General features: G+C 40.1%; 2 protein-coding genes across 9 annotated transcripts in view; one reads left to right on the top strand and one right to left on the bottom strand.

Annotated features, from left to right (window-relative positions):
* Positions 1-15,169, top strand: part of CEP83 (centrosomal protein 83) — a 140,822-nt gene extending 125,653 nt beyond the window's left edge. For 2 of the 8 annotated variants that reach the window (XR_011483202.1, XR_011483207.1), the window contains 6 exons: positions 2,764-2,867; positions 4,329-4,518; positions 5,463-5,634; positions 7,015-9,568; positions 10,588-10,802; positions 14,140-15,169. Coding sequence is in view for 1 of the 8 variants with exons in the window: in XM_070454330.1 (XP_070310431.1) it covers positions 2,764-2,867; positions 4,329-4,518; positions 5,463-5,567 (399 nt within the window). In the remaining 7 variants the exon portion in view is untranslated. Of the gene's footprint in view, positions 1-2,763; positions 2,868-4,328; positions 4,519-5,462; positions 5,638-7,014; positions 9,569-10,587; positions 10,803-11,262; positions 11,404-14,139 lie in introns of those variants that run through there. The other 6 variants (XR_011483205.1, XR_011483204.1, XR_011483203.1 and 3 more) reach the window with 6 other exon arrangements.
* PLXNC1 (plexin C1) overlaps positions 6,752-25,644 on the bottom strand; it is a 152,139-nt gene continuing 133,246 nt past the window's right edge. Inside the window, exons 24-31 of the mRNA XM_070454329.1 lie at positions 20,030-20,084; positions 17,627-17,658; positions 17,423-17,530; positions 16,080-16,243; positions 14,231-14,378; positions 10,491-10,631; positions 10,333-10,407; positions 6,752-9,244 (exon numbers count right to left, since the gene is read on the bottom strand). Coding sequence (XP_070310430.1) covers positions 9,140-9,244; positions 10,333-10,407; positions 10,491-10,631; positions 14,231-14,378; positions 16,080-16,243; positions 17,423-17,530; positions 17,627-17,658; positions 20,030-20,084 — 828 coding nt within the window. The 3' untranslated portion in view covers positions 6,752-9,139. The remainder of the gene's footprint in view (positions 9,245-10,332; positions 10,408-10,490; positions 10,632-14,230; positions 14,379-16,079; positions 16,244-17,422; positions 17,531-17,626; positions 17,659-20,029; positions 20,085-25,644) is intronic.

Genomic DNA, 25,644 nt, shown 5'->3' with positions numbered 1-25,644 from the left:
GGTTCCCTTTTTTCCACACTCACCAACAATTGTTTCTTGTCTTTTTGAGAATATCCATTCTAACAGTTGTGAGGTGATATCTCATTGTGGTTTTTACTTGCATTTCTGTGATGTTCAGTTCTTTCTTTACATAGATAACAAACAGAAAATAAAATATTTAAATCCCTTTACATTAGCATAAGAAATACAAAATACTTAGAAACAAATCTAATGAAAGATATGCAAGTCTACACTGAAAATTGCAAATATTGCTAAGAAGAACTAAAGACCTAGCTAAAGGGAAACTATACCATGTTTGATTTGAAAGACTCATTATTAAGATGTCAGTTCTTCTCAAACTGACCTACCAACTGAATGCAATTCTGATAAAAATTTCAGTACTTTTCCTTGTGGAAACTAGAAAGTAGATTCTAAAATTCATATGAAAGTACAAAGGACTAGAAGAACCAAGGCATTCTTGAAGAACAACAGCAAAGCTGGAGGACTTAAAGGATGTGGGGTCAATTGGTTATCCTTAACCCAACCTAATTAGATAAAAATGAACCACAGACCCAAATATGAAGGTAAAAAAATAAAACTGCTAGAAAAAACCTTGAGGAGAAAATCTTAAAATCTTGGGATAAGTAAATATTTCTGAAACAGGACATTAAAACAAGAACTAATCCTAAGAGATATGATTGATAAATGACATAAAAGTGTCACTTTTTTTTTTTTTTAAATAAAATGACACTCTTAAGAGAAAAAATATTACCACACACTGGGAGGTCAATCTGCCACACATATATCTGACAAAGTATTCATATTCTGAATATGTAAAGAATTCCTACAAATAAACAGATTACTCAAAATATTTTCTTAAACAGGGAAAAGATTAGGACAAACATTTCATTAAAAAAGGATATCCAGATGGCCAGTATGCATAAAAAGATACTCACCCTCATTAGATAACAGGAAAATGCAAATTAAAGGTATAGTGACATATTATTCCATTCCACCAGAGTAGCTAAAATTTTAAAAGACTGACCATACCAAGTGTTGGTAAGGATGTAGAGCAGTTTGAACTCTCATATATTGCTGGTGGGCATGTGATTAATGGGCTTTCCTGATGGCTCACACGGTAAAGAATCCGCCTACAATGCAGGAGACCTGGGTTCAATCCCTGGGTTAGGAAGATCCCCTGGAGAACCCACTCCAGTACTCTTGTCTGGAAAATCCCATGGATAGAGGAGCCTGGTGGGCTGTAGTCCATGGGGTCACACAGTTGGACACGGCTAAGCATGCACACAAGATATGATTAATAATTTGCTAGAACCACTTTAGAAAACTGCCAGTTTTACTAAAGTTAAAACATATGTATTCTGTATGACTCATTCCTGAATATGTACCCAAAGAGAAATGAGGACATATATCTACCAAAAGCATATTCAGCAGTGTTCATAAAAACTTTATTCATAGTAGCTTCAAGCTAGAAACAATTCAAATTGTTATCAAGAAGAGAATGGATAAAATATGAGGTATTTGTAAAATGGATAATGGCATAACAATAGAGAACTGTGATATGCAATAAACATGACTTAATCATAGAGATGAAATGTTGAACAACAAAAAATCAAGAGATGGAAGTATATACACTGTATGATTTCTTTGATGTGTGTGGGTAAATAAATAGAGTCCCGAATCACCTGTCAATACATTAATATATACTTGCGCTAATAAAGGACAGAAAAGTGGTTTTGGTGCCAGGGTAGGCAATGAGTGAACTCTGCCTGTAAGCAATACCATGAATAAATCTCCCAGTATTGAGTAAAAGAAAAAAGCCATCTGTAAAAGAATGTGCACTATGATTCTGTTTGCATGAAGTTCAAAAACAGGCAAAACTGCAGCTTTAGAAGTGGATTAGTTGGTTATGTTTTTGGAGGACAGGGAGGGTGGAGATTGAAAGGAGGGAAGGATAGGGGCCCTTCTGGTACGGCAGTGCTCTTGACCTGTGAGGTGACACCAGCGTTTGCTTTGTGGTTTTACATTCTGCTCTACATTTATATTCTGCTCATTCTTTAGTAAGCCTGTTATCCTTTAGTAAAGAGTTAGAAACCAAAAACCTGAAGATCTATAGCTACTGAGTGAGTGTCAACATTTATAGATATTTTTCTGTTTAAAAAAAAAGGCAAACTTTTTATAAAAATAAAAAGGTATTACCTGTTTTCATTTACTTGTTTTGCATTATACATAGATTTTTCCATATTATTAGAAAATTTTCCCTTTAGAAAGGCATGTTTTCAAACTGAGATGCATCCATAATCAGTCTTAGCTGTCTGATCCTTTAATTTACTACTTTGGTAGTGATTTATCAATTGAAAACTTGCTTTTAATTTTAAATTTATAGTTATTTTAAACCTACGATATCTTCTGGGAAAATGAAGAGCTCATGATTATCAGGTGACAGGCAAACTCATTAGTAAAATTTGACTCCTTCCCTTCTTAGAATTTTTATTTGCACAATTTCCTTATTGATGCTAATTTTCTGGTTTGGCATTTATAATAGTTGTGTTTGTTACATTGAGGGTATGAGCTAGATCTCTGCATTATTATCTTTGCAATTTTCAATAAGCATTGTATCCACTGATCTTTGCTCTGATTATTCACTGAAAATACTCATCTCTAAGTAAAATTTTTTTGGTGAGTAAAATATTCACTATATAGCTTTGTTCAAATAGGAGAGTATGTGTTACCATACTTGTTTCTTTTCTTTTTTTTTTTTTTTAGAGAAAATCTCTGCATGAAAACAAACTGAAGAGACTGCAGGAAAAGGTAGAAATCTTAGAGGCAAAGAGAGAAGAATTGGAAACAGAAAATCAGGTGTTAAATAGGTAATATGTTTGTATGTATATATGCCCCATGTGGTATTTTGATGTTATAGAACTTTGTTTCTGAGTATAATGTACTTGGGTTGCTTTTAAAATATAAATTTAAAACAATCCTAAAACTTCATTAGACTCCTCATTCATTATCTTTGCTATTTTTTTTGATTGAATGTTTCTTAAACCAAAAGGTCTTTAACATGCATTTCTGTTTTGTATGGTTGAGATCGACAGAAAGGTCAATCCCTGGCTTTGGTAGCCAGGAGTGGTGTAAATCCTTGCTGCTGAGACAAGACAGTTTAGTGATTACAAACTCTAAATTGTGGCCACAACTTTGAATCAAGGCTCAGTTTTTTAATGTTTTGGTATGGAAAATATTATTGGGCAGTAGTTTCTGGTTCTTATTTATATCCAAGCACAACTAATAATCTGCATTATTAGCATTTTTGAGCAGAGATTTACCATTTTTATTTAGTAGTGGTGGCATTGTATGACCCATGTGATTTAAGTTAATAGAATCTTTTCAATTTCAGCTAATTAGTGGTAGTCTTTAGCATTTAGACAGTATCAGACTTTTCTGTAATGGAAGTTGCCTGTATGTCAAGCAGTGATGTTTTACAATGTGCACTGGTCTTCTTGGGTATAATTAGTACTAAAATGTGAACAGTTGTGTGTGTTTTTTTTTTTTTAGAACATCCAAGAGGTTTCCAGACTGTGCAATAAATGCCAGTTTTACAAATACTTTCTGTTCCAAAATGAGAAGCCACCACATTCATTCTAAAACAAAATTCAACTTATTATTTCAAAATTAATCGTTGTGGAGGAGGTGTTATCAATTCAGGAGTGGGCAGCTATGGCACAGATCACCTAGAACTTTAAATGGCTTTGAAACTATATTTGATTACTTGTGATTATTAGGAAATTAATGTCCAAAAAGGTGGTGATCTGTGAAGGCCTGAAAAGTTTTTTTTAATCCATGTCATTTTCCCTTAAGTTGGGTAGCTTTACCTTATTAGGAACATTAAAAAAAAAAATAGGACAAAATAAATTGGCTATGTTTGACCATATTTCACCTACAAAATTCATAATATTCAACCTGGTATTTTCTCTATTTCTATTTGATTTCTGAAGTTAAATAAGGCACCCCCTTTTTTTTTGAGGAGTCCTTTTAGTTTGAAGATTCATGGGTTGGGGGAATAGAATTAAAGTAAAAATATCATTGTTTTTAATCTCTTAATTGTCAAATAAAACTTTAAGTTGACAGCCTACAGGGCCAATAATAACACATATAATTAAGATGTCATGTTTCTGTTTATCTTTCTAGACAAACTGAATTTTATGTATTATATATAGGTAAATCTTACAACTTAAAAATCCTCCCCTCCCAATTAAAATAATGTTCTGTGACTCATACTGCTCTTCAACAGAATATAACTGTATTAAGCAACAGAAATGCTTTTCCTTTTTAAGACAAAATGTTCCATTTGAAGAGTATACAAGGCTTCAAAAAAGACTAAAGGATATACAGAGAAGACATAATGAATTTCGAAGTTTAATTTTGGTTCCTAATATACCTCCATCAGCATCCATCAATCCTGTTAGTCTTCAGTCATCAACTGTGATTCCAGGCATGGAACTGTCCTTTCCTCCTCACATGCAGGTATGGGCATTTATTTTAGGAGAGAAAAGTTAGATAGATACTTCTGTAAGTTTTACCTGTTTAAATAGTTAAAAACCTAAATCTTTACCAGAAAAATTGCTGAGAGGCATAGTGGATTTGAATCTATCCTTCAATGATGATGCTAGGAGTAAAGTCTCCTACTGGGCACCTGAAAGGAAGAAACTGATAAAGTCTTTGAGTAAACTGTTGAGTTTGTAGGTCACTCATATAATTCTGATTATTACCAACATTTATGCAAATGTACTATGCGCTTTCCATACAATATTTTATTTAATCCTAATGAAAAATGCTTTGAGGGAAGGTATTAGTATTCCTAGTTTGCAGATGAGGAAGCTGAGTCAGAGAGGTGAAGTGACTTGCTCAAGAGCTTCAAGAGCTGAGTTTCAAACCTAAATTTGTTTCCAAAACTTGAGTTAGTTTTACTTTATCAAATCCCTGAGATGTTGAGGGAACCAAATTGATCAGATGATTTTTAGAAGATGAACTGTTAATAAGCAATGACATTTTGTAATGTTGTAAGCAAGGAAGATTTTTAATGTTCTAAGTCACTGAATTGTATCTCTGATGAAGTGCTTTGTTTACATAATAAACTTCTGTTAAACTCGGCTTGTTAGAAAGTTGCCACATAAGTACACCTGGGCCCTGCATTACTGTTATCTAATTTATTCTGCGGTGAACTTTAAACCTAGAGAAGAACAGACTTTGGGTACTGGCTGAAGGCTACAGCCTGAGGCAGGAGAAGAGGGAGGACTAGTTGGTAGTCTAGACCATGCTGGTGTTCTTAGACTGCTAAAATGGTCATCCTTTTCTTGCCAGATGTTGCAGACCTGAATAAAAGAGGCACTGAGGCCACTGCCTAACAGTTATTTTTCCACCAGTTTTTCTAACAGTCTTTCTTGAAATGCTTTTTCTGTGCTTTTAAGGAGGAACAGCATCAAAGGGAACTCTCTCTACTTCGCAAAAGACTAGAAGAACTTGAAACAACACAAAGGAAACAACTAGAGGAACTTGGATCTCCTGGGGAATGATTTGCTTGGAGAAAAGGCAGATCAAAAGGGATGAAATCAGTGACTCAATAAAGCTTGAAGTTTTAATGTATGTGGCATTTTAGATACTTCATTACTGTTTGCCAAAACACTTGACTGTGCCTCAAGAAAAGGTACTAGCTACATGCTGTGTTGCATGAATGTCAGGATTTTAAGGTTATAGTAATGATAAGTGAAGCCCTAAGACAGCTTCAGAGATATTTAGAATATTATTGACAGCCCTTTGAGAATGTTAAATAAATGAACAAATAAAAAGGAAATAGGGAATCAAGTTTTTCAATTATTAATTTTACTTTGTTGAATTTTTTTTTGGGGGGTGGCATTTTGCCTAAATATGACTTTGTTGAATTCCCTCTTCTTTGAGGTGCTTAGCAATCACATGGTCAGAAATGTTTTCTGGTTTACTATATGTAAAAGTTACAAACCTCTACTTCTTGAAAAAAGATGACAATTTAAAGTCAGCATAAAACTTAAGATATCTATATATATTACACAACACTACCTTTTCTAAAAGCTGTATGCACATAATTTATTAAAAGCTTAATAAATATTTTTCTAGTTATATTGTTTTGTGTTTGTTTTAACCATACAGTGTAGAAGATCTCACTAATTTTGGCTTTGTTGAGTTAGAATTAATAGAAAATAACAAAGTACAAATAATGAAGTCCTGTGGCTGTATAATAAAACAAGGGCCATTTATTGTAAAACTTGAACCCAGTGGGGTCCCTTTAGGAATAATGTTGGTATTTAACTTTGTCTCCTGCAGTTTTGGATCTAACCAAATTGTTATAAATGTTTTATTTCTGTGTCCCTAAGTATGCCATCATTTGCTTTTTTATGTAACATCTTTTAAAGGCATTCTGCTGGAATAACTTCATGTCAACAAGGCAAAGCTAAAGTCTGCTGGACTAAGTGGAATGTTCATTATCTAGACGTCATCACATTCAAAATTCCAAGATGACAGTGGAGGCCAGGAGTAGATTGCATAGCCTTAACATCATTTAGAAGAAACTAGATTTACTTACTATATAATATAGCTGCTAATTTACAAAGTGTATACAGTGACACTTTGTTCTTGAAAAATAATTTCCGTGGAGCTACTTAGAATGAAAAAAAAATCTATTACTAGAAAACTTGAAGGAAGAAAAAGACAAAAACAGTCCATATTTACATCAAAATGTTTATTTTTGGATATAGACATTTAAAACATTCATCTCCAAGAACTGCTTCAATCAGGTATACAATAAGAAATAGACTTTAAATCCCTAATACAGAAAAAAGTAACAGAATTAGTTTTTAAATGCTGCTGTAGACACTAGTGTTAGAAAAAAGAAAAGCTTATAAATGGTTTTGCACCAAAAAAATATGCAAGGAAACTTGAAAATAGAAATTGTTTGCCATTTGTTTCTCTGGTTGCTGTTTAATATAGACCCAGTGACTGATTGTCTTCAGCACACATCTAATTTGGCCATGTACTGCGTTTGGCTAACGTGATCCAAAATGTGATCCAGATAGTGCTTTTCACTGGAGGATTGACAGACACGCTACACACATTAGTGAATCTTCACACCACCTCAGTGAGGTAGGTTAGAAATATTATACAGAAATTGAGGCACAAAGAGGTAAGTGACTTGCCCAAACTTCCCAGCAGCACAGTCCCTGGAAAAGGAGGTAAATCTCCACGCAGGATTCATGTGCCAGAGAGCCGGACAGGGACACCCTCATGTAGCATTTACTAAATACTGAGATAAAGCTGTAGCTGATCCTTTTGAGATTTCTTAGCATTTCTGTACCCTAAAGAGGGGAAGTCTTTTGGGCAACTCTCCTACCCTTGGCTCTCAACTCTCCTGCTGTTCCCCTATGAATGCCTTCACATCGAGACTGCAGCAGCCTTAGAGCGGGACGAGACCTTTCTCATAGAGAACCTCTGTGGTAGGGTTTTTGAGGTGTGTCCGTTGGAAAGACAGTGGTCAGAAGTGACAGGACTGGGAAGGCGCCTATAGGGCAATAAAATGCTTATTTTCTCTGATCAGTTTGTTGAGGTCTCATCTCTCTTTACCATATAGTGAGAAGCAAAAAGAGCTGCATTCATTTAAGACAAATGTACTTCTAAATCCTGCTATCTCATAGATTGTTGTTGGTAAGTGATTTTAAGGAATGTATGATCAATGTTTTATTTGCTACCTGAAAATTTTCCTTTCCTCAATCTGGGATTTGGAGCACCAAGGGTAAAGGTGCCACAAAGAAAGTTTAAGAGTTGCCAATTAAACTTTTTACTTCTGGTTTAATAGAAGGAAAACACAGTGGTATTAAAATTGGTCATGAGCAGCAAAAATTCAGGAATAAAAAATCAGCAATAAAAAGACTACAATATAACTAGATAGGGAATTCTTTTTTAAAAAAAGGCATGAATAAAACAGGTATTCTTAACTCTTTCTCTTGTGAGGAATACTTTCAAAAAGTACATAGTAAGACTAAGATACCAAGTTGTATACTAATATTTTTCAGGCCATGGGCCTCAAATATATATATATTCATATATAATACTCCAGTGTGAACAGCAATTTCATGAAATGTAAAATGTATTTTTTTTAAATCACACACAAGTATTTATAACCACAGGGTTCACCAGAAGTCTAAAGCAAGGAGATAGTAGTATAGAAATGTAGGATTAGGGGACGGAGTTACTCTTCCATTGATAGTTCTGATCAAAGTTCTTAGAAATAAGCTAATGATTTTTTTTTTTTACAATAGCCAACACGTCTACTATTGAAGACATTTAATATGGAAAAATAAAATGAAGAAAAGGTAGGTACTTTAAAGTGTCTGGATAAGATGCTGTCACGTTTTAACGACGCCTACTCCCCCTCCTTGCTTTAGAGCTCTCTAGTGAAATGGAGGTGAGTTTGATGGAGTACAGTCGGTGACCACTGAAAAACACGAGCCCTTTCAACAATGTTGCAACACTGTTAGTTTTTGGTTTAAAAACACACACACACACACACTCACAAATGCTAAGTGTACACACTACCAAATTCTGCGGTCAGCTTTTCCAAGAACTCCTGGGGAAAAGTCTCAATGCTGCAAATCCTCGAGGTTGCCCTCACACCCCCACCTTGTTTCCAAATGACTCATTTCACATTTTGTTTTGATCATTAGCAATGTCCCTTGTCTGCAGAGGCGCAGTGTAGTCACAAGTGCTACATAGCTGTAGTTTTCAAACAAAACCACTTATATCATTGTGCTTAAGTGGAGAGTGTAGTTAAACAATACTGACCCTTGCTTACTGGCCCTGTATTCTCTGTAAACAAGGAGGCTGTTTGCAACAACCACTTCAGCTCTATTTACAGAAGGGTTCCCACAGTACACACACAGGCACACTGGTTGATATGCTTTCTAAAAGCTGTGCATGTGCCTTGGTCTCTTAAAAAAGACAGTGCTCAAAGTGGAACCTATGTGCAAACTGAAATTCACAACACAGAGTAGCTCAAGCAGCCATTTTGCTCCCAAGTCATCTGAAGAACTTTACCAGATTAAGCCAGGCCCCAGAGTGCTTACATCCACTTGCACTTCTTCTTTTCATCAAATAAGACTTTTACATGCAAGAGTTGTTTCTGAGCTTCTTCCAGCCCTCGTTCTCTTTCTAGTTTATTTAGAATCTGTTGACAATTAGAACAGTTATTTTAGATATTGTGGTTTTAGCATTACAATTCTGTTTTTTTTGCATTCCTGATGCTGTGAGTGGTAAATCTGTATGAAACAGATGCCAAGATTTTCTTCGATCATTTACATACTCACTTTGCAAGTTGTTTTGCTAAGTCATTATCACAGGATCAACAACACTTCGGCTTAAAATAGAAACTCGAAAGAAACACCGAACTACTTGCTTACAAATATGGGGCCAGAATTCCAAGGCCCTGTTTTATGCATTATGTCACAGCCATTCCAAGCACAGCAAGCATTCCTGGGCAGCCAACATGCAGGCAAGTATTTCTTCTTAAATGCAGCAGGCAGGGGGCATCCTGGTCAGAGATGTCTACCTCCCTTCCCCTCCCCTCCCCTCCCCTCCCAATGCTTCCCTTCTAACCCCTGACCCCTGGAAAGAGGGATGCTTATCATGTTTAAGGAACTCATTGCCTCTACCCTACCTTAGTGCTTCACTTGATCTTCAAGTAGCAAATGGAATTGGTGAGCTATTCTCACCATTGACATGGATAGCCTGTCCCAGCATGACTGAGTGGGGGGGAATCAGGGAAGGGGGAATTAACATATATTTGGAAACAGCGCATCTGATGACTGTGTCTGTGTGAATTCCCAAAGAAAAAAATCCAGATTAAGGAGAATTAATCATAAAGGAGAATGGTTTATTGAAATAGTTGCTTAAGTCAGAAATATGTCATACTTTAACTACTGAGTACAGAATCTAGGCGATTTAACAAGCTTTGCCTTCATTTTAGCAGATTACAATCAAGCATAAGCAGGCCCCTTTTATTAGGACCACTACTTACTCATCAAAGTTAACTGTGTCAATAGGCCCCGTTAAGTCAATGGCTGGTCCAAAGTCGGGCAGCCACACGCAGGGTCTGGCTTGGTGCCAGGATCCCGCATCTCAGACAGGCTTCCTGGCCTCCCTTTCTGGCCACTTGGGATGCCAGAGCCATCCTGAGACCTACAGGATGCTTTATAACCAAATTCTGGTGGCTGATTCGTATCTGGGTTTTTTTTTTAATGTTATTTAAAATCTTACCTCATCAAAATATTTTATGATGTATTTGTAGATTTCTGTCAAGGCCACTTCTTCATTAAATTCATTTTCATGTTTCTTAAAGAAAGAAAGCCTTGTTGAGAGATTCTGAAATGGCTTAAGTACCCAAATATAATCTTATTTCTACTTTCTAACAATACCTTAGATTCCTGAGTTAAGAATTCTTCCATCTCTGAAGATGACAAAGGAGGCAAATCCCTGATTGCTTTGTAATAAGACTTTACTTCCTCTTTGTAGGTTGGGATATCCTTGGCATAGAGAAGTTTATTAGTTGGTGCTTCCTGAAAAAAAGCGGCAACCACCAAGAGTTTAAAAAACCATCAAGAATTTATAGCAGTACCAATGTAGCTGAACCTCCACCACTATTCTTATCTCCTGGTAACAAGTCTTCATGCAGTAGGCCTTCATAAATGTTATTGACTGAATGACTGACTGCTATCCAGATAGTTCTGGTGAGTCACTGTTATTTTCAGGCAGATTAAATGCTAATATATTCTGCCTTCCTCTCATAAAAGAACTAAAATTATTATTTTTGCATGATTTTGAGTTACTGTAACAATGGAACTTATTTCAATCATAGTTCATTACTAATAGTTGTAAAAAGCCTGAATTAAAGCATTTGCTCTCATCCTCACCCACCAGTGAATTTTGGCATTTATAAAAGGTTTGATTGTAGGTCTGATTGAGCCCTTTATATAACCATGAACATGGTAAGTAAGTGGCAATGGCAGATTTTCTGCTTTTTCCTATTTTATTAGATTACAAAAATCTTTCAGTGTTCTCAAGAAAGAGCATGGTCATTAATATTGGTGGCTCTGATGTCTTGATTTTGGAAAAATTCCCTGGTAGTTTGAATGTTTTTGTGTAATTTTAACTGATGTTAAAATGCAAGTGAAGATATTTTTTTTTAAGTTACAATTTTGACAGAATTAACATGTCAAAGAAAAATCATAACCAGTATAGAAAAGAGACAGAAAAATTAATTCAAACCAGCCTGAGGATTATGACCTAGGAGAGCGCCTCTCAGAAAGCTCTGAGGACTGTTCTCAAGAGGTAAGGGGGTGGGGCCTGCATACATGTGATTTTGGGGAAGGGGGCTGTGCAATCAATCACACACTGCTATTTGTGAGGAACAGATATCTTTATGGGTTTAGTGCATTTCTAAGTATGGGAAGATTCAAGAAACTGAGTTCCTGAAATTTTCTCCTGAAAATAACTAACCAAAGGCTAGCCAGTTTTCCCCGAGTGCAAACTGCCTCATCCTCATCTTTGGCCTGAATTCCTTTCAGGGTGTGTCATAACAGGTCAGCAACTGCAGTGGGATGATGGGCAACATTATTTTGCAATGCTCTCCCTTTCAGACTTAATTTTCACCAGTGTTGGGGAGGCATTTCATGAGCAGGAATGCTCATTCTCAGGTCAGACGAGGATTTCATTGATAGGCCACTCAGTGTGCTGTTACTGAACAAGGTAGGCCCTATTAACGGCAGCCAAAAGCCTCTGGACTGCCTGTCTTACTAGACTCTCATGGTCCAGGAAATGGTTTCTTCCTGTTGCTTCTTCCCACATCTAGAATTACACTATTACAATAATTGATATTTGGTCAAATTGTTTTAAGTCATCTAGTCACCATTTTTATTGGAGGTTCAGTCATATGTTTGGTAATGCACAAGATACAAATAATGTAGGAACATTAATAATTAACATTAATAAAGTATTTAAGCTAAGAGCTTCCATTATGTGCAGCCCAGTATCTCCCCAGGTCATCTGACCAATCGCTATCTTTAAGGGAAATACTATGTTGGCACTGTATATAAAGTTCACCAAAGTAGACTGTACATATACAGTGTGTGGTGGGTCACTGTGACCCCTTACAAGACTGAGAGAGGAATATTATCTTCTAAGGAGTTACATAGCTAGTGCCAGAAGAATAATGGGTCTTCACAGTTTAGTGGGTACTTCTGCCATTGGAGAGGGCTGATAAATGCAGAATGTAGGTGTACAGTGCACACTAGAGGAGAGGGAGGAGGCCCACACAGGCGAACATTTTGCTTAAATTTTTCTTGTTCTAAAATATGAATTTTTATTTATATCACTGTTCATATCACTACTCAGGGAATATAGGTGAGTGAGTTAACGCTAGGGCCAGCGCCCCAGTACATTTTTAAATGTATTGATGGCTTGAAGGAGGCCTGGACTGAGATATTTTTTCACCTGTCAAGTTTAGAACCTACAACTCTTGTGATCCTTCACTGAAAGTTTTATTTAGCCAGGCACTGTGGGTAGGCACTGAATGAAAACCAGTCAGTGCCTGCCCTTAAGCTTACAATCTAAGATCAGTAATTAGTAGCAGTGTAGCACAAAGAAGAGGACATAGAGTTAGATGTATGATCTTAAGACCTGTAACCTCTCATCATCAATTCCTCATCTAGAAAAGGAGGGTAATGGTAATTGTTGTGGTTCTTGTGAGAACTGAATTATGCCAAGAACATAGTAATCAATAAACAGCCATTTTTAGTATGGATAACTCTGTTTCAGTGTATTGCACACCAGGGAGAACTTTACTGGTCAAAATTAGCACATGAGAAATGCATCAGGGGAACATTCACAAAGTATATTTAGACTAAATCTGAGTCCCCTCATACATTTTCTGATACACATTAGGAAATCACATTTGTTGAATGAATGAGTAGGGTTTTACTAGACAGAGGTAACAGGAAAGGGATGAGCAAATTGATGTGAAAAGAAGCTCATGGTTAAGTCTGGGAAAACTAAAAGCTGTAGCATAAAACGTAGGTAGATGGATTGGGGAAGAAAATGAAGAGGCCAGAAAAGAGACTTGAAGCCCAGTGGGAAGGGCCATGTGGCACTGAAGATTTTATCTGGTAGGTAATGGGAAATGTGTACAGTGTTTAAGCAGGACTCGGACAGGATCAGAGTTTTGTTTTAGAAAGCCTGAGACACAGTGAAAGGGGGACAGTGGGAACCAGGACAGCAGTTAGCAGGCAGCCATGGCAGGGGAGGGATGGAAGTGAGTAGTAACCAACCAGAGACAGGTGGGAGGACGGAGGAGACGACAGTGCCGAGGATTTTACTTTGAGAGGCTATAGGCAGTGCTAGGAATATAAAAGTCAAAAACAAGTTTGGTTTCTAGAAGTAGTGACGATAGAGTCTGGATTTAGACTTGGAGTCTGAGGCGCCTATGACATGTCCATCACACTTCATTCCAGGCACTCTGAACATCCTTCCACCAAAGACCCACTGCTCAGCATGAAAAGATTTCTAAACCCATTAGGTACAGATATTGCTCAGTTTATTATGGAGTACTTGGGTTAAGACCAAAACATCTCTTTCAGAGTTTCCTCTGTATTTTTATCTTTTCTTGCCTTATAGATTTTTTGCTCAGCAAAGAACACCATAGAACAAATGATATTGATTTGATTATAAAATGACAAAACAGAGGTATTAGAAACCTCAGGCAAGATTTTCTTCCCCAGAAGAAATTTGTTATAATCAAATAGATGCTTTTAGGTATATTCAGATGGAACTAACATAGGCAAATTTCAGTAATTATATACTTTGGGTTCATAGTTTAGTAGCATCTATATTAGCATCTACATGAGATTTTTCTAGGAAACAAAAGCTAAAGGTTTTCACAGGCAGAGTTCTGTAGTAGGATGGAAATAATCCATTTTGGTTTTCACTTAAACTAGATTAGAAATAGAGATAAATGAGCAATTTTATAGAAAAGCAGGTGTTCAGTGACCATCATTTACTTTTTCTTTTTAGCTGATGTCGTGTGTTACTTGAATGTTTACAAAGAAGACAGAGTGCTTCAGACTCACAGAAACATACAGGAAATCCTAAAGCTGGGCCTTACCTTCCCAAGTTGCTGCTCCGTGAGGGAAAACGCGTCCATGAATGCCTGGGCGATCACTGACAGACAGCCATCTATGTGTGGTGTCTTCTTAATGTCAAAGACAAACTGAGGGTTCTTCAGGATGTTTACCCAGAAGCGAAGAGGAAGGCTGTTCCGAGAGAGAGAGAGAGAGAGACGTCTTTTCAAGTACAGCCTTTCATGTGAGGCAGATGCTGTGTTTATCACAGTTTGTAAATGGGTGTTTTTGTCCTTGTTACTGAAGTATGCAAGTCTGCCTTGCCAAACATACCAAGCAACAGATGGCAGCGTCACTCAGAACAAGAAAGGGTTAAACTGTCTGAGTTCCTGAAAGGGAGGCCTGGAGAAGTCTGAAACTGGCCACTGACAAAACAAGAATTTTCTCCACCAGAAATCTGTCAATTATATTAGATAATGGTTACCAGTGAGAACATCTCATCGGACCGCTTCTCACCCCCTCTAAGTGCTATACCCTGGGCTAAGCTACCATCATCTCTCACCAGGATTATTACCTGCCAGCTCCCAACAGTTAATTCTCCCACAAGGACCAGCAACCCTCTGAAGACAGAATCAGGTCCTTGTCTTTCCACTGCAGCTCTCCATCCCCCTGGAGAAAGCCCTGCATGATCTAGGCCTGGTCCTTACCGACTGCGCTTCACCTTATGCACCCCAGCTCCACCAGCCTCCTTGCTTCTCACCACACGCACCAGGCAAGCTTGTGCCACGGGGCTTCATCCATCTTCCTGAAACTGTCTTGCCCCAGACAGTCTCAGGGTTAATGCCTCTTTTCAAGACCTGACTCAAATATGTCCACCAGGCCTCTGACCACCCTGTCCTATTAGTCTGTTTTTCCCTCATTCTCTGCATTAATATTGCCTTCTAATATACAATTTATCTATTAAAATACAACCTCTGTGAGAACCTGGCTTTCTGTCTCTTACTTTACCTTCCACGCCTAACAGTACCTGATACCTAGTTGGTACTCAGATATTTGGCTATGATCTGGGGAGTCCCTCAGAGTCCTCCGGCCTCGCTAGCTGTCTGCATCAGAGGGGCTGCTGGGCCTCTCAGCAGCTCTGCTCTCCTGCCTAGTGCCCTTGGTCACACGCTACAGTCTGCCCAGTGAGATGGCAGGGCCCAGGACGCCAAGGCTAGAGCAAAGGACGGGAGGCAGCCACAGTAGACAGTTAGGGTAGGCCCGGAGCTTTTAATACGTACTTAAAATGGTCTGGCTAACCTCAGTGCTTAGAAGGGCTTGAGCTTGCACTGAGAAGTTCTGTTACATAACAGAGTCTCATTCAGCTCATGCACAGAGTATTTGAATGAGAGGTAATGAGCTATGTTTCTTTAGTGAGGAGAAATTTTAATTTGGATACCTTGCCTCAGCTCAAGGTAAAGTATTAAAACATAATCCTTTGACTAATTCTCATGGCATTTGACCACATAAAAGAAATTTATACAACAGACAGCTTGGAAACTGCTAAGTGATGAATCCTCTGAAGGACAAATTTAAGACTCTTCTCTAATGGAAAAGTATGATAAAACCACAAAATATTAATTGTTCATCATTTACTGGTCAAGCTAAACTTGTTTAAAGTAACAAAAATAATAGAGTTTATTTACTTTGCCCTAAAGAATAGGAATCTCAGCACAGGAATCGTTTTTATTTAAAAACAGTACCTACCAGTAAGAAACTGCTTTGACATGATAGCTTGCCAAGCCAAAAAATTCAAATATAGGGATAATCCTTCTGTAACTATCCATGCCCTTCTTTTAGTTAAGATTCTGTCCCAGATTCTTAAAGTCGGTAATCACCTATTGTTGTTCCCACCTGTTTGTTTTCCAAATATGTACAACATCAGGATCTGTGATTTTTTTGTTTTCAGCCTGGGCATCCAAAAAGTCAAAAAAGTATTTTATAGCAAACGGGGCTCTGCTGTTGGGTAAACTCCAAATGCTTCTAAAAAGTTTTTCAAGCACAGAGTGAATTGCCACCTGAAAGATAGAACACATCGGACTTGGAAGATTAAAGAGAAAATAGGATAGTGGTTTTTGAATACATGATGAAAAATGAAATCCAAGTTCAGAGATAATGATGTACAAAACAGAAAAACAAGCTGAACAGAAAGTCTGTACAGTTGTCAAATAAGGCTAGCACTCAGTGTTTAAGACAAAGGTCCTAAAAATCCATGCCCAGGTTTAGATCGGGTGCATAAGCTCCTTGCTGATAACGACATTGTTTAGGCAACAGGGAGGCTGTCTTTGAAACTGCTAGCAGTTGAAATGTCAGTTATAGGGCTATATACATAAACCAAGAAGCCCCGGATGTTTGGCTTTTATTAGTTATGTTCAGCCTGGAAAAACTCAAATGATGTTGCTTGGTTCCCAGAATTTTTCCTGTTGCATATATTTCCATCATAGGGTTTTATTGTGTACTTTCCAGAGCATCTGACTGTTTTATAAAAAACAAATAGAGCTCTGTGGGACAGATGAGAAAAGCCAAGAGATTCTGGCTGTCCTCTACCCACCAAACAAGTCTAATAGGTTTGTTTAAGCTCCAAGTAGACACTTTGCTATAATCTGAAGACACATGCCCAGCAGAAAACTAGGACCGGGTGTAGATAATAGCACTTATATTGCTAGTCATTTCAGGAAAAAATGGATCACTACAGACTTCTGTTTAATCCCACTAAAAACTAGATAAAGGAAAATTTGCTCCCAATTTGGTATTCCTATTCCACTGGCTTTTAAAACATCTGACACTTTTATATGTGAACAGAATTCTTAATTTTAAAAAGACCACCCCCCCCTTTTCATTTTATTTGCAATTTAAAGAGGGAGTTTTATTGCTCATCTATAGTAACAAGTAAACAGAAAGGAATAATTATGCTGTCAACCTAAAAAATAACAGTGCAGCGGTGGGTTAAGGGCTTGGGAACAACATTAAATCCCTGACTGAAGATGCTGTGGTAGAAATTTGTAAAGTGCTTTATCTTTGCAGTTTGTGAGGAAGAAGAAGAAGGGGGTAGGAAGTGTTTACAATTTAAACTTTCATTTTGCTTTGCTAGAAGGCACAAGGGATTTGTAACATTTTCACACTTCAGTGGAAATTAAGTCAAACACATCATACACCCCCAAGGTAGCCGTAAAAGTCTCCCAGAATGGTAAGTGTACCTTGGTGGACAGCAGCTTTGTCAGATACATTTCTTTTACTTTGAACTTGTGCTTCCCTCGATGTCTCTTTCCCTGCACATCTTGGAACGCTTCCGAATCTGGTAAAATCTAAAGGAAGACAGCAGAAGCAGCGTTACCCAAGGAGACGCGCTGTGCTGCAGAAGGCATCCGATTCAGCCGGAGCACAAGCGAGCCTGAACTCACCAAGTGGCAGTGGTCTTCCGAGTATTCCACATCTGAGCGCCGCGGAAAGAGGGAGAGAAACAGTGCATTAAAAACCACCGCAGGCTAATGGCCTTCCCATAAGATGCCCCACGTGTGCGAGAAACAGAACAGTTCCTTGAGCCCTCCCCCCCGAGCTTTTCATAGCGACATTCCGTGCCCCGCCCCCCACGTCTTAGGACCTTAGGAGCAGTGTGAAGATAGGATGGGCCAGGGGCTGGAGTTGTCCCTGGAAGTGTTGAAGCAGAGGCTGAACCATCACTTGGGGGTGGGGTAGGCGAGGTTCAGTTCTCATTCATCTAACAAATAGAGCTGGATCACCTACTATGCGCCAGGGGCTACTAAGCAGACAGCAATGAATAAGACCTAGCTCTCACCTAAAGGAATTCACATCCTAGCCACTGAGAGACTTCTACTAATTACACAGTTAGCTGTTTAATTTACTTGTGATAAGGATTGTGGAGAATTATATGCTAGGAAAGTATCTAACAAGGCATGGACCTAAACAGCGAGGTTCTCTGAGGAGGGATGTTGGAGCTGGACCTAAATGAACGGACAGTGATCACGCAGGACCAAATGGGGAGAAGGGTGGGTGCAAATGCCCTGAGGTGGAAAGGAAAGGTGACCTCTTCTAGGATCTGAGAGAAGGGCAGCCAGGTGGAGGTCACAGAGGGAGTGATGGAGCAGCACAAAGCGGACAGTCAGAAGAAATGTGGCTGAAAAGGAAGTGGCAAACGCAGGGGAAGGAGGAAGCAAGGCAGCTGGGTTTTGTTTTGAAGATGAGAGAGACTAGAACACCTTAAAGTGTTCTTAAATGCTGGTTCTTAAATGTTCTTAAAATGCTGGTGGAAAACTACAGTAGTGGGGATGCGAAGCCCTGGTGGAAACAGGATTTGGCTGGGGGGAAGGGCAGCCCTGGCACATCTGGGGAGCCAGGAGGAGGGACTGGCAGACCGGGGAGAGAGGGAAGGAGGGTGGGGTGGTGCTGGCTATTGAAGGCATTCTGATCTCTGTTTTCTCTGCGAGGTACTGAGTGAAGTCACCCGCTGATAGGGAAGCCTGTGGGGATCAGAAGAGAGAACTTGGGGTCAGAGGGAACAGTCAGCTGTCTGGAGAAGCACAAAGGGGAACAGGGTCCATCGAGGGTCCAGATCCAGATGGGAATTTATAGCGACAGCTGTGCTGTTGCAAGCCTCTCCCACGTGGTGACCCAGCCTCAGGTTCAGCAAAGGGGAGCAGTGGGGTTCACCAGGGGACTGGCTGGGATGTTCACAGACAGGGTGATGAAAGGACAGAGGGGCAAGGGTTTTGGAGAGTAAGGAGGGAGTGGACAGCAAGGAAGCAGAGGTGCTGACCACCTTTAAGGCCCACGAAGTGATCCAAATGCAAGATCTCTAAATAACAAGCTCTCAAAAGACTATAGTCTTTGAAGCCTAAAATACACAGCTCCGCCACTTATTACAGCAGAAGGACACCAACCCCCACCCCCTCACCCCAGACCAGAAGGACAGCCGCCCACTGCAAGATGGCTTCTCTCAATATAGCTTGACTTGGGAGTAGATGGGGGCTTGGGAGGTGGGGATGTCCTACAACCTACCAAGGGGTGTCCTACAACCTTCCCAGTCATCCCAACTGTTTCACTGGGAGCCCTGCATTTCTCATTTGCATGCACCAGGTGTTGGGTCCTATCAGGCTGCTCCTACCACTGAATCCAGGAATAGGGAAGCCCCACCTCCAGCTGTGTGTGTGTGAACAGGCCCTATTGGTGAGGCCCAGAACCACTCAGAGGGCGGAGGAGGGCTGACTGTCTTGGCTTGGATATGATTTCTCTAGAGAGAAGCCCGGCATAGACCCCAGGATTTTCTCAAGGCACTGTCGCAGTGTTTTCCTGCCCCTAAGCTATCAGGGACATATAAGAGAGTTTAGAGATTGGCTGATTAACTTTGCCCACAAAGCTCCCTCTGTCCTTGGTCCATCAGTAGGAGCTTTGGACTAAGTGAATTATCTTGTTTGTTCAGAGCTTGCAGGGCTGTGTGATAATCTGCAGGCTTCCCTCAGTTTGCCAGGGGGATGCCCTCTGTCAGCCCCCATCCTACTGAGGAGTTGGAAAAGAGCTGAAATGGCTAAGATTCTGCCCTCTGTTTAGGGGTGGTTAATGATAGCAACTTCCTCAATGCCAGGCAGTCACAGCAACCACTGTTTACAGTTTCCTGTCCCCCTTTGCAGAGCTCGCATTCTTGGGACCAGAAACAGATCAAAATGGCTTTCTTCCAATCAGAGAATTGCATAGCAACAACTCAATCTCATCTTTGTGACAGTACATCTGAGAGGCAAAAAGCAATACTTTATAGACTGAGAATAAAAGGTTAACATGATGTTGGTTACCTGAAGTAAAATTTGCTATCTTCTTAAAGACTTTTATAGTGGATCCATTTGATATCTGAAAGCAAAGATAAAAAATAGATGAGTTTTCAAAATTTAATGTAGTTCTCAACTTCACTCAGGAATTAGATGGCTGGATGGACCTTACATTCTCTCACTTATTCAATCAAATATTTATTAAGAATTCCTATGTTCTGAGCATTCAGGCTGGGGCTATAGTGATGAGCAAGACACTGTCTCTGCCCTCTAGGAGCTTGTGGTTTTGTGAAGGAGGCAGGCAAGGGGAGGAGTCGACTGTGTTGGGGGCAGCCCAGTCTCTTGGGAGTAGGGACTATTTAGACCACTTTCTTTTCAGAAGTGGGGGGGGGGGGGGTCCTACTATATAAAGAAATGCTTAAACAAGTTTTCAAAAACTGGTCTGATGACTACCTTATGACAGAGCCATTTCACATTTAGGTATACACATGTGCATATCCTGAGGGTAAACTTTGTAAGTGCCCCATACTGGCATTTACAACCCCAATATCCATCAACAGTAGAATGAATAAAGAGTTTGGGGTATATTCATAAAACAGGTTATGATAAGACATGACAATGAGCAAATTACTGCTCCATGCCACATGGATGAACCTCACAGTGATACTGGTGAACCAAAATCCTGACAAAATGGAATGCACACCGTGTGGTTCCATTCACATTTAACGTAAAAAAAAAAACAACAGAAAAACAAAAAACCCAGTCAAAACTATGATTTAAATGTTTGGAGAAGAGAAAGTGGCGATTAGGAGAGTCCATGAGGGGGCATCTGTGGTGCCCATAACGCTTTATTTGTTGATCTGAGTGGGAGTTGTAAGATAGGCTCACTTTGTGATAATCCATCCAGCAGGACACTTATAATTTGTTCTCTTTTTTTGCAGCTCTCTATCTTTTCAAAAGAAGCTTGTAAAAATCATAAAACTGCATACACTTTTAAATAAAAAACTTTAAAATTTAAACATGACTTATAGGAATGTTCTTGTATTAAGTGTACAGCTCAAGATTGTTCACTTCAGTATATACCTGTGTAGCCACCACCCACATTAAGATATAAAATTATATTTCAAGGTTCCAAGAAGTACCCCTATTGTGCTTCTCAATCAATAACCACCCCGTCCTCACCCAGGGGTGATCACTTTTCTGACTTCCATCACCATTGTTTAGTTCTATCTGTTGTTGAACTTCTTGTACATGGAATCATTCAGCGTACACTTGTGTCTAGCTTCTTAGGGTCAATATAAGGTCTATCACGTTTATATTTATCTGCATTGTTGCAGCTACCAGCAGTTTGTCCTTTTAAAAGAATTATCATTCTAGTGAATGAACACACTACAAAAAAATTCCCATACAATAAAAGGAAAGAAGTATTAACACATGCTGCAACATGAACGGATCTCAAAAACACGGTTAAGTGAAAGAAGTCAGTCACAAGAGATCACTTATTATACAATCATAATTTGTCCAGAATGGGCACATTTGTACAAATAGAAGGTAGATTACTAGTTGCCTTTGGAGGAATGAAGAGTGACTCTTAATGAGTTCAAGGTTTCTATTTGAAGTAATGAAAATGTTTTAAAATTAGATTGTGGTGACAATTGCACAGCTCCACAAATGTTCCCAAGAACCCACTGAACCACTTTCACTGTGAAAAGGTGACCTTTATGATATACAAATTACATCCCAACACAGCTGTTTTTAAAAACTGTCATGGGTTTTAAATGTATGCATTTGACAAATGCTTTCACCATACTGATGTGATTTCAGCCCCAATGTGTAGCCCCTTTTGGAGATAACATCAAGAGTTCTGAGGGATGAGAAATTTTGGGGACCCTGGAACCCTTAGCGTAACCCTTCCTCACACTTAACCAGAGGAAGAAGGGCCCATCAGGCCAAGGGGGCCTAGATGCTAAGAGAAAGAGGGCAGGCTTTGCTCGCTGGAGGAGTAAATTGTTCTGAGCGGCTGGTCCAAAGAAGTACTAGACAAAGGGGCCATGGAGAAGCGACAGGACGGGGATACCCAAATCCTCACTTTTATTCTGGGATGTGACTGGAGGGTTAACCCTGTCATTTCTGAACATTGTCATCAGCCACGTGATTTTTCCCTGCACTTGAAAGCTCTAAGGCTGTTCTGAATTCTGATATTAATTTGGACCTGGCCTCCCTCCATTTGGAAAAAAAATAAAAACTTAGAATGTTTCTGGCCTGCGGCAAGTTGGTTATCAGAATATACAAACCGGCTCAGCAAACACCAAAGGATTAAAGCCTAATCTCTCGAAGGTTGTCCCCACGGGGAAGGAACATGAGCGCCAGCCCTGGTGGAGGCCCCTGAGCACAGGGTCCAGCCAGTCACTAAGTCTAGGCCAGAAGCCTCCAACTACTGGTGCTCCCGACATCTTGTGGGGGAAGGGGGCCCTGGGCAGGGCTGGTGGGGGCCTCCTGGCCTCTGCAAAGTGTTTTATGCACGGATTCTAAACTCGTACTGAGCTCCTGGACCCTGCCGCTATTACCAAACATCCTCTCCTTTCCCCTTGAGCCATTCATTGTTTTCTGGCTGATTTTTCAATTCTCCTCCATTTCTGATGCAATTAAAGTCAACGCTCTGTGCAGGCACCCCCTTAGCAATACTCAGACACCAAGTTTATGAGAATGTCTGAACATCATTACAAAATCCCTCCCCATGAAGAGCTGGATATGCCCTGTTTCTAAGCCAATAAACACCTTTGTTATAAAAGGAAGCTGGTGATTCATTCTGGGTAATTGTCAAAGAATGAATCCCAAATGGATCCTGTTGTGTGTTGAGCCAATAATCTGCTACTGTCAGATGCTTTGTTTTGCCAAAAGCGAGCACCCTTACTCTATAATCACAAACACCACGGATGGGCTTTCCGATAAGGAGCCCAGCCAAAAGTTCAAATGTCTTTTCGAGAGCTGGCAATGACTCGCTGCTGGCACGGTGCTCAGGCATTAAGACAGCGCAGACGCAGCTTGTACTGGGGAAATTTTACTCTGAAATTATCTCCTGAGAGCAAGTGTAAAAGCATTTTATTAGAGGATGAGTTGTGTGTGTGTGAGCATGTATGTGTGCGAGGGTATGTCTAACTTTCACAGAGGCTCTAGGGCTGCCACGTTTTTCCCTCCACGTGACATGTTAACACTGTTATAAAGACAGAAAACTAGTTTAGTTATAGATGTTTGTTGGAGGTGGGTGGTAAAGGGTTCCACTTTCGATTTTGCACAAAAGCCAGCTGCTGCCGAATGAAGACCAGAAATGCCATTTTGAAAAGTGCCACAGAATTCAAGGTGTTAAATATATGATTTTGTTTGTTATATCTGAGGAGCTCCAAAAGCTTTCCTAAGAGTGGCTCGTTAATCCTCCCATACTCCTGTGAGGCTGGGAGCATTCTGTGGGCCCCTACTTTAGGCATGAAAAACAAATTAAATCAAAGAAAGATTAATGTCACTAGATGGATCTGTGGCAGGAATGTTTCTCCAGCCCAGAGTAGAGTTGGTACACACAGCAATTTCACATTAAATTCCTTCCAGTCTCATGGTGCTCCAAGATTCAAGATGACATCGAAGTCCTACCCCTCCAATGAAGGTAACTGGCCCTCACTGGAATGAGGCAAAGATGACTGCAGACTTTTCTACCATCGGAATTAGGAGCTGAGACCACACAGGGAGAGATGGACCCATGTCATCAATTTAAAGTTGCTTCGGGACTTCCCTGGTGGTCCACTGTGGCAAATCCACCAGCCAGTGCAGAGGACATGGGTTTGACCCCTGGTCTGGGAAGATCCCACATGCTGGAGGGCAACTAAGCCCATGTGCCACAAACACTGAGCCCATATTCTAAACCCCACAAGTCATAGCTCCTGAGCCTATCGACTGAAGCCCGCACACCTGGAGCCTGTGCTCTGCAACAGGAGCCGCTGCGATGAGAAGCCCGAGCACCGCAACGAAGACGAGTCCCTGCTCGCTGCGCCTAGAGAAAGTCTGCACGTAGAAACGAAGATCCAGCTCAGTCAAAAATACAGAAATCAATAACTAAATCTAAGGTACACTGAACTAAAGCTCATCAAGTGGGGACAAGCCACTAAATGCGGACTAGTCCGTCTAGTCAAAGCTATGGTTTTTCCAGCGGTCATGTATGGATGTGAGAGTTGGACCATAAAGAAAGCTGAGTGCCAAAGAATGGATGCTTTTGAACTGCGGTGTTGGAGAAGACTCTTGAGAGTCCCTTGGACTGCAAGGAGATCCAACCAGTCCATCCTAAAGCAGATCAGTCCTGGGTGTTCATTAGAAGGACTGATGCTGAAGCTGAAACTCCAATCCTTTGGCCACCTGATGCAAAGAACTGACTCAGGGAAAAGACCCTGATGCTGGGAAATATTGAAGGCAGGAGGAGAAGGGGACAACAGAGGATGAGATGGTCGGATGGCATCACCGACTCGATGGACATGAGTTTGAGCAAGCTCTGGGAGCTGGTGATGGACAGGGAAGCCTGGTGTGCTGCAGTCCATGGGGTCACAAAGATTCAGACACGACTGAGTGACTGAACTGGAGTGGACTGAGTCACTAAAGAACACCTTTAAAAAAATAAAACGAGGTTGCTTCTGAAATAAAAGCAACACACCCTCATATTGTAAGTGAAGGTGAGATTTCTTTGTGGTAAAATACTGTCTTAATGCCAAAAGTTGATGATTATACCATAAAAACAGATTTTCTAGAAATATAAGGTTGAACTTATACTTAACCTGATGAAACTATTTTGAAAGTAAAAAATGGTCAAATGTTGGCAATTTCTTTCTTTCCTTTTTTTTTTTTTAATATCTTTTTTTTTTTGGCCGCACTGCAAGGCATGTGGGATCTTAGTTCCCTGACCAGGGATCAAACTTGGGTTCCCTACAATGGAGGCAGGATGTCTTAACCACCAGTGGTTGTTGCTCAATTGCTTGGTCGTGTCTGACTCTGCAACCCCACGGACTGCAGCATGCCAGGCTTCCCTGTCCTTCACCATCTCCTGGAGTTTGCTCACATTCATGCCTGTGGAGCTGCTGATGCTCTCTAACCATCTCATTCTCTGCTGCCCCCTTCTCCTTTTGCCTTAACCACCGGGCCGCCAGGGAAGGCCAAGACAGAGTCAATTTCAAACAGCTGGCCCAAGAGGAAAGCTGGAACTTTAGCCTAAGAATTTTATGGAAAATTATGAGTAGGGTCTGAACCACCATTACATTTTCTCCTTAAGTCTAAAAACACAATAGTCACTACAAAGCTCCATGTGGAAACCTTACTGGCATCTCTCATTCCTAAAATGGTATTTTGTGAAAACAGAACCCTATTCAACTAACGTTGTCCCAGCAACCACTCATCTATACTGCTCTCCCGCCTTCCCCTCAGCTCTTCTCACTGACACCCCAAGGCTGGAGGCAGACGAAAAAGGAATCTATTTTCTCTCTCAGAGCCCAAGCAATAACCTTGCTCAGTCCTTCAGGAGAGGAGGCTCAGGGCTCAGCAGAGCATCTGGAACGTTCTCAACAGACACATCACATCACCCAAGACGCTCCCGCCGCCCAGGACAGAGC

This window comes from Odocoileus virginianus, chromosome 24 (assembly GCF_023699985.2).
Source record: "Odocoileus virginianus isolate 20LAN1187 ecotype Illinois chromosome 24, Ovbor_1.2, whole genome shotgun sequence".
Lineage (NCBI taxonomy): Eukaryota > Metazoa > Chordata > Mammalia > Artiodactyla > Cervidae > Odocoileus > Odocoileus virginianus.
This window is presented reverse-complemented; position numbering and strand designations above follow the sequence as displayed.